General features: G+C 38.4%; 1 protein-coding gene across 1 annotated transcript; it reads left to right on the forward strand.

Annotated features, from left to right (window-relative positions):
* The first annotated feature begins 221 nt into the window (after positions 1 to 221).
* paqr9 (progestin and adipoQ receptor family member 9) lies at positions 222 to 8,071 on the forward strand. Its single transcript, XM_030161990.1, has 2 exons — positions 222 to 4,226; positions 5,604 to 8,071. Exon 1 carries the CDS (start codon positions 1,184 to 1,186, stop codon positions 2,318 to 2,320), a length of 1,137 nt encoding a protein of 378 aa, XP_030017850.1. The 5' UTR covers positions 222 to 1,183; the 3' UTR covers positions 2,321 to 4,226; positions 5,604 to 8,071.
* Positions 8,072 to 9,699: the final 1,628 nt, after the last annotated feature.

Raw genomic sequence — 9,699 nt, forward strand, 5'->3', positions numbered from 1 at the left:
AGGGTCGACATTGATCTTATACTTAATCAGAGTTGAATTAGTTGGATAACACCTATGTAACAGTTTTAAAGATACCTCTCTCACTTTATTTGAAATCAAAAACTTCCTTGGTAATAACCATACCCTTTCCCATTCCACATCTCTGCTAAAGCTTAAGGACCCACATTCAAAAGGCTGTTACGTCACAATCTGCAGGGCTTTTATTTTGAAAGGTCGGACCGGATGATCGCTGTGACACGGTGTGGGGTCTTTACTCTGGTAGCTGTCAAACAGTCCGCTGTTCGTCAGTGTTTCACCGAAATGCCGGCTGTGTGCATCTTCCAGTGCGGACATCAGACACTCATGGCCACTCTGTGTGCGGCTCTGACACAACGGTAAAAGACGCGTTTGGACGTTGCGTTCAAGGACTGAAAAGCGGCTCGTTAACGGCGGCTTCTCCTCCAGTCAGGGCGCATTTACTCCTCAGCTGCGTCCTGCATTGCAACGGAATGGGAGCCGGGTAATTTTCAAGTCGAAGTGGATCCAGGATGAATGACCGGGGACAACAGGAGGAATAAAAGCCCCTCAGAAGCCTGAAAACTCACGACCAACATGACCTACTTCTCCGAGCTTAACGGGAACATCTCCAGGACAAATGGATACAGTCTACAGTAACTGAGGCTGTTCAACCTTGTAACACAAATAAGTGACCTTCATTTTTATGTTCTGCTGCAGAACTATGCATAACAAGACAAGTATGTGCATATGACTGAACACTGACTACATCCATGCAGACTATGCAAAACAAAGGAAACACACCAACAGCAGTTTGATGTTTTGGATGACCTTTAATGGGGTCTAAAGAGGAAACCAAAAGAACAATTCATGAAGCAGGTGTCTTTATGAAGCTTCATCTTGAAATTACATCCTGGGTTTTAACAAGCTTCTTGCCATTTTCCCTCTGCTGGATTAGACACCGGCCCCGCTCTGTGGTTTATGGCCTACAGCTCACCAAGGCTGCACGCTGTGGAAACTGGGATCAAAAGTCCAAAGAGGTCTGAGACGTTGTTCCGTCCAGCCGTTTGATGCCTTATCCCCGATTAAATGGTTGCTAACCATGCTACGGTCAGCAATAAAGTCAACAGCCAAGCAATAAGTACAACGTAATGACAGCTAGGTCCAGATAAGTGTTTTTGGTAGAGCCATGCTTCTGAACTGTGGCCAACCGTTACCTCTTCTGAGGCACACGGACGTCCCACCTCGGGTCATTGAGAACTTCATCCTGACCGGTTACCGCTTCCCAAATTACAGCCTGAGGGATTGCTTACTGTCTGCATTCAGGCCCACTAATGAAACCGGAAACTTCTGGACACACTTCCTGCCAGTTTTTGTCTTTTCGTACTATTTCGTGGAGGTGTTCGGTTGGGAAGGTGCGCCACATGGTGACGACCCATTTTTCTACCCCCTTTGGAACTACTTTATCGGGGTGTTCTGTCTGCTGATGGCTAGCAGCATGGCCCACCTACTCAACTCCATGTCTCTTGTGGTAAGAGAAGTGTGTTTTTTTGTGGATTACGGTACTATCAGCGCCTACACTGTGGGCTCGTCACTGGCGTACTACTACTACATCCACCCTCGGGCAGGGATAGTGGACACAGGAGGCCACAACAGCTCAGATTCAAAACATGAACCTTTCTATGCAATCCCAGAGTTCAGCGTCTTCTTTGAGACCTTCTACATCCCATCTGCGTGTGTAGTTGCGATTATTTGCGTGTTATCTTGCTGCAACACTCGTCAGCGTTGGAGGCGTCATCGATATGTCATCCGTACCCTCGTTTTCCTCCTCCCCTTCCTCATCTCTTCAACCCCAGTCTTTTACCGCCTCCTCACCCGGTCGCCTTACTCAACCACATCCTCCGCTTTTGCCGCTTCCACTTCCATGCCCTGCTTCTTCTATCGACATTGCCTGTGGCTGCTGGTGTCAGCCGTCTTCAACATCAGTAAGTTCCCCGAGCGGCTGGCCCCGGGTCGTTTTGACATTTGGGGCCACAGTCACCAGTGGTTTCACTGTTGTACGTTTCTGTCCATCCTGGACGAGCTCCACATGATCAAGGTGGAGGTGAGGGCCATACTGCTCAGTCCCAATCTGCTGCTTCCCCCCGCCACCCTCGCACCCATACCAGGTCCAACCGTCACTTCCACCTACGGGGTCATGTTCCTCCTCCAGACGACCATCATCTCCATCATCGTCTGGTTTTCCTGGCAGGCCAACTGCATCTATGGACCCCAGAGGGACCAGCTAGCAAAGGAACACCTCAAGAAACACTTCAAGTGTCACTAATCGTAAAGAGGATGCATCGTTATTTCAGTTTATCAATCATACGCCACAATATAATGTTGTCATTGTAGATTTCTGCAAATCATGGATATAAATAATGTCAAAGGTTCTAAACCAAAAAAAGGTTTCATGTCAATAATACTCCACTTATGGCACCTATGAGGGAATAAAATGAAGCCATAATAATTCCGTCTCTCAAAAATGACAGCATTATTCAACTTTTTACAGTTATCTATTGTTTAGTGGTTATAGCTAATTCACCAAAAATACATAATTCTTGCAGGACTGCCATCAAAACATGGAAGATGCCACGATGGAAAATCAAACCTTATCGCAGAAAAATTCCTTTCATATTACTGAATCTCAATTATTTTCAGTGTTCGGATAATTATTTTACTGCATTATTTTTATTTTATTTTTAAGACACAACTTGATAAAAATACTCTTTCTTTACTAAAACTACATGCCGTGTATGATTAGAGAAACAATTTTCAGTTAATATATTACAGGTTGCATTAAGAATTTTTATCTAACATGATGATGCCTTTGAAAGAATAATCTTGATTTTGTGATTTAGGCATTTTCATGATTTTCAGAAATGAAAACCTTGGATATATTGCCAAGTCTTGGTTCATACCCAACTAAACTGTAATCACAGGTACGTTTTGTTTAACGTAATTCCATCTACTTATGTTTTCTTTCAATATAACAATTGAATATTAATAATATTCACTGTAAATTGTTAATTTTCAACTTGATTTGCTATATTATTACACTTGTTATCTTTAGGTTTAAGCCCCAACAGCACACGTGTAGGGTTTAACGCATAAGAAGTCTTCAAAGATATAAGTAAAAATGGTTCTCAATATATTTATAGTATTTAAACATAATTACAACTTTTCCTAACCTTAACCAAAGTGCTTTCATTACACAAACCTCCCTCTTCGGTGCCAATGTCGTGGATTTTCTTTGCAGAAAAATATCAGATCCTTCAGTGACATTTATGGCTGTTATCCACGGCTGAAGGAACATATAATGACAACATTTATTCTGGCGACTGGGGTTGTCTTTACTGTGAAGGAACATTTGCACATTCATACAGAGCCATGCCACAAACAGACGCGCACAAGAAAACAACATTTCCTTTCTGAATCCGAGACTCACGTGTTCCCGTCCCTCTGAGAGCATTTTTCAGTCATTCATAAGGGGAAATTGGGGACAACTGGAGATGAGAGGATTATATTCTGAGCTCACGGCAGGGTGGCTGTCTGGTTGAGTGGATATGGCAGGACATTGCCAGCTCTGTCCCCTGAGCTGCTCCTGCATGTTACAACAGGATGTGAGAACACTGGGGATAATAACTACCTCTAGGGACGGCACACTTGAAGATGGAGGACAGGTGTCGGTACACAAGAGAAAAGCATGTTCCATTGTAACATTTGGTGTGGCTCATGGCGTCCATTTAGAGAAGTGGCTGTCATCCCTCCTCCTGTCTCACTTCCCCTTCCTCTTCTTCAACAGATCTTTAAAAACTTCTCGCTATGTTTTCACATCACCCTCCCCCGTTCACTGTACATTGTTTTGTACTGAATTTATCTTTTTTTCTATCGGTACCTTCTCTTCCTCTGTCTCATTTCCTCTCTCTTTCTAAGTGACCCTTGCAGCAGGAAGTGCGGTGGCCTTCTCAACACAACAGAAACAGCAAAGAGCTCGTATCAGTCTTACAGTGAAGCACTTTCAGGGGCGGATTGGACTCGCCCTGTCATTAAGAAGCCATGCTTGCTTTGTACCCTTAAAAGGACCTTTCATGTATAGATGATGTCCTGCTGACCGGTTCTGTCAGACCATGTTGGTTATGTAAATGTAAACTGTATTCATACTGCAGTGAATACATTCATCTAGTACAGGGGTCGGCAACCTTTACAACCTAAAGAGCTATTTTTATCTTGGAAAAAAAGAAAGAAATCTGACTGGAGCCATGAAAAAAATATGTAAACCCATCTACATTTTACCAGCCTATTTATGATTAGTTTGCTATTTAACTTTGTATTTCCATTACAATAATGCAATGTCTGGTGCATTTATGAAATTATACAGGGTGTCCCATAAGTCTCCATACATAGGAAAAATAAACGTTTCTTGACATAAACCATTTTTATTTATATAATATGCTCTATATGACTGCCATTTTGTCTGGAACACATTTCAATGCGTGTCCTCCACTGCTGAAGAACTATAAAGAAGAAATATAAAGAAATACATGTTAGAACCATATGTATTATGTCTCCTTTGTATGGAGACTTATGGGACACCCTGTACAACTACAAGAAAGAAAACATTCAAGATTTGTACCATTTTTTAAAAAAAATGATGGACACTATTTCCAAAACATAATTACAGTGTGTAATGGAGAAAAAGCCCTACTTTCATGTTTAGTGGCTTACCTACAAACTACAAACAAATGCAAAGTGAGCATCTTGTGTTGAATTTGGCAAGAAAATAATCCATTTTGGTTTATATACAGGGTGGGGAAGCAAAATTTACAATAGTTTGAGGCAGGGATTGAAAGACAGTGTATGACCAATTAGTTTATTGAAAGTCATGAGAATTTATTTGCCACAAGAAAATTTACATAATAGAAAATGTTTTTATTCTATGTGTCCTCCTTCTTTCTCAATAACTGCCTTCACACGCTTCCTAAAACTTGCGCAAGTGTTCCTCAGATATTCGGGTGACAACTTCTCCCATTCTTCTTTAATAGTATCTTCCAGACTTTCTCGTAATAGTTTTGCTCATAGTCATTCTCTTCTTTCCATTATAAACAGTCTTTATGGACACTCCAACTATTTTTGAAATCTCCTTTGGTGTGACGAGTGCATTCAGCAAATCTCACACTCTTTGACGTTTGCTTTCCTGATTACTCATATGGGCAAAAGTTTCTGAAAAGGTATGGATAATAGTGTTAGGTATGATTATGACATCAGTATATGTTTGGTTTCAAAACAATTGACGTAGTGCCTGCTGAGAAAAAACAACTAAATGTTCATTGTAAATTTTACTTCCCCACCCTGTACTGTCAAAAAATTATTTTATTTTGTGTAAAGCCTACGCAATTTTGCAGATGGACAAAATTAGAATAGATTTAGGCCTACAACGATGTTAAAAAGTAGTGACTCATTCAGTTCATTTCAAAATGTTCCTTGTGTTTTTGACCAGAGGAGCCATAGAGAGATGCTAAAGAGCCACATGTGGCCCTGGAGCTGCAGGTTGCCCACCCCTGATCTAGTATGTTCATGCTGTTAAAGATGGTTCATATCTTTTTGCTGAGTGTATATCACTGTTATGCATTTCAGAAAAGATCAGAGCAGCAGTTTTTTTTTTTTATAGTCGTCATAATGAAGGTAAATGATGATGTGAAGCAGTTTCAGAATTAAAAGCCATTGTCAGAAGGAGCGATCATCATCAGGAACATCCGGATGAATCTGCACTTAACGGGTAGTTCAGGTTTTCCCAACGGAGTCACAAAGCAAAGAGTCTGTTGGTCTGAAAGCGGGGCTACGTTCACATTGTGTTAAATGTGGGCCAGATTAGATTCCAGCGTGGGCTGAATGAACTGACCCACATGTGCTAAAGAACAAAGACGGCACATGCAAATCAGTGTTGTGTGCGATGAAAATCTGAAAATTTGTCAGCAGATAACAAAGATGAAAAGAAAAGGAGACAGAATTTAGAACTGTCGATCTAGGTTGATGTCGTACGACGTCAGACTGAGGGAGATTTTGTGAGAGATCATGTGTGGAAATGGACCAGATTAGAAGTGGAAAAAAGACAGATCTTGTTCCACTTTTTTCAGTCTGAATGATAGTAGAGTAGTATAAACTGTTTTTCTTCAATAACATGTTTTGTCCACAAGAAAAATTGACTTATCACATTTTTACCAACTGAGGTAAATGGAGTTACCTGAAATATCATGACCTTATGCACAACATGAGCTAACATTTTTAGTAAATTAGTCTGATTTATAAAATAGGATTAGGGCCACGCTGAAGAGAACAAAGACATAATTGTTGTAATTTTTGAGAGAAAGTCAAATTATTATGATAGTAATATAAATTTACAAATTGTTAAGTAAAAGCTTATAGTTTCATGAGGACAAAAACACAGTGTGACAGTGAAAATAACCAGTTAAACCATTGAAGTTGGAACCTGTGAATGTATTTCCAACTTAATGTGAGTATTTTATTATTTTTGTAACCCACGCAAAATATATTAACAGATGTAAGAGTTATTCTCACAAAATGATGTGTGTTTTCTGGAAATATTGGATCTGTATTCTGAATTTGATGACTTTCTCTCTCCAAATGTTACAACTTTTTTCCTGAAATGTCATATTTTTTAATCTTCATTGTGTCCCTAATCCTCCCTTGTCTATTTTAGCTCATATTTACATATTTATATGAGCGATACTGTACGCCATGTGTCATTTAACTGCTAATGTAACACAGGAAGTAGCTGTTATTACGTCAGGTGATGGACGTATCTGCCCTTAAATTATCAAGTATGTATGTTTCAGAAAATGGACACTTGCTTTGTGACTTTACGTCAGAGGTTTCAGTCGAAGACAAAATGCTAAACCACACCAGAGAAACTACTGTCTCAGCCATTAAGTCTAAGAGTCAAGGTTTAGAGTCACTCTCTGCAGATATGTGTGCCCATATGTGTTCATTTTGTCCCCTTTTACTGCTGCCGCTCTGGTTTTTTATTCCCAACCAAACAATCATTTAGTGGTATTAAGTCATAAACAGATAAAATGACAACAGAAGTATTTCCTTACGCTGGATCTGAGCGTCTGGGCCTTTTACTTTCAACTTTTTCCAACGGAAAACCAAGAAGCTATGTTGTTCAACTCGTACTTAGATAAATTATGGGCATTTATTGGTCTGAAGCATGTGAAACTGTGCTGGTAGACAGTTTTTACATCCTGCAGGTTCAGTTTTAACCTCGTATGTAGTAAAAGTCAGTGTGGTCAAACCATTCTCCTCACTGCACCAGGGTTTCAAGGCTCAAGTGTATTTTTATATCACGCTGTCGTGTTATAGCTTGTATTTAGTTCCGTCACAATGTTTGCAAGAGGTAAAAATGTTCAATGTTAGTCACTGTCTCACATTAGAAAATGTATGATTATTTACTTGTATTTTAATGCATTCACTTGCACAAAAGAACAGATGAGAAGGTTGAGTTTTAGGAGGACCATAGTGAGAAGCTGTTGTGGTGCACTTTAAAGTTACTCGAAATGTTCCCTTAAGGGTCAGTTCTGCAGTACTGTATTATTTCTCCACATTTCAGGTTTCGGTAGTGCTTTCTAACACGTAGACTGATCTAAGAGGTTCATGAGGTGATGGTGCATCCAGTGTCGAACGATGTTTCTACCTCGATACAGCTTTTGTGCCACTGAGAAGAACCATCGTTAGAGCGGTTTTCGTCCCCTCGCTGTCGGACGCCAGACTTGAAACTATCAATGTTTAATGAGTGGATGTGAATGTTAGACTTTAGACTACTGCACCTTATCTAGTGAAGTACTCAGGGTGACTGAAGAACGACACTAATACATTATTTACACGTGCTTTTAAAAGATCTATTAAAACGTGCAGGATAATAGTACTCTGTATCTGTTAATAATGATGTATGTAATGATGTATTAAACAGCACTACTGATGATTTCAGTTCTGTTAATTAAATTATGCAGACACCTAACGTGACTGTGGTCTTTTATTTATTCTGTTCTAATTTGCTACATGTCATTAGCTGTGTTTAGTCCACTATTAGTGTTTGTTCTTGTCCTGTAGATTGACCTTTAAACAAATATCTCAACAACATGGGAAAAAAACTCACATGATGTTTCACTTCTCTTTGCTTTAATACAGTATTTCAGTTCTGTCAAGGTTCATCTGCATGTAGGAAGCGAAAAAAAGATTTAAAAAAAGATACAGTATGTACACCTGTTAGCAGCTCATTATTAAATAAGAAAACAGACCATGTCAAGAGTGTTGGAAATATATGTAACGTCACAGCATCAAGTTTATCACAATCATGTCGCTGTATTCCACACATAAACAAAAATATATAATAAAAATTAAAAATCATGAAACACAATAAATGAAGTTCAAAAAATTATGAAAAACAATAACGTAAACTGAAAAAAATTAAATACCTGAAGGAAGTATAGAAATGTCTTTTAATACCGTTGATCAGAGGATACATTTTAATCTCAACTGGTGGCTCTGTGTTGAAAATTATAAACCCTTAAGACATGACGAGGTTATGTCTAAAACAGATGAAAACTATTAAACGATAGCATCTGAGAATAAACAAGCTAGCTATGTTTTATTCATTCTACTTTTTTTTTTTTTTTTTTAAACCTCACATGTTAAAGTAGAAGCCTTGTTTGCTGGAAAACAACAAGAAACACTGGTGAAAACAGTCATCAATTCAATAATAAAATAAATTGATATACAAAAATAAACCAAAATGATAACTGAAGAAATTAAAGTAGGAATTTTAGATAAATAATGATGATAAAAACAAGAAAAGGCAAGTCAGTAGAATCATAAAATAATAGAACTGTTAATTTCAGTGTTTAGTATAAACTTATTTCCACCATTTACCAAACTACTAGAAGAACTTCTCACTCTTATCGACAGTGTGTTCACAAATTATATGAACTGTACTTTAAGAAGCAGGCTATTAATGAATGACATTAGTGACCATTTGCCAGTTTTTGTGATGTATGAATGGGATGGAATAAAGTGTAAAAATGATTAAATAATCAGATGAAGTAAAGTAAGAACAGATGGAACTATAAATAAGTTGGGGAATGAATTGCCAAGACAAAACTGGGTAAAAGTGTATGAAGAAAATGATACTGACAAAACATATTAAACATTCTTGGTAATATTTGAATCATTATGACTAACACTACCCACTAAAAAAATATAACAAGAAACAAATACACACTTACAATCCTTGAATGACATAAGTGCTATAAAATGCTTCAAAACGAATACCTTATATAGAGAATTCATAAAAAAACACAACTATTGAAGCAGAACTATAAAATATATAAAAAAAATAAATAAATTATAAATATATGATAATACAGATGATTAAACAGTATTATCAGAAATGGATCACTGAATACAAACTAACCACAACTTTTCACATATAATGTAATGTAAGACCCTAAACAATTTGAGTGATATTAATGACAAAACATAAAGCAGTAGAATCCACTAAAATAAGTACAGCTATACAACACAGGTGTCAAACATGCGGCCCGCGGGCCAAATCCAGCCCGCCAAAGGGTCCAGTCTAGCCCTTGGGAT

Source organism: Sphaeramia orbicularis, chromosome 18, assembly GCF_902148855.1.
Source record: "Sphaeramia orbicularis chromosome 18, fSphaOr1.1, whole genome shotgun sequence".
NCBI classification, from domain to species: Eukaryota; Metazoa; Chordata; class Actinopteri; order Kurtiformes; family Apogonidae; genus Sphaeramia; species Sphaeramia orbicularis.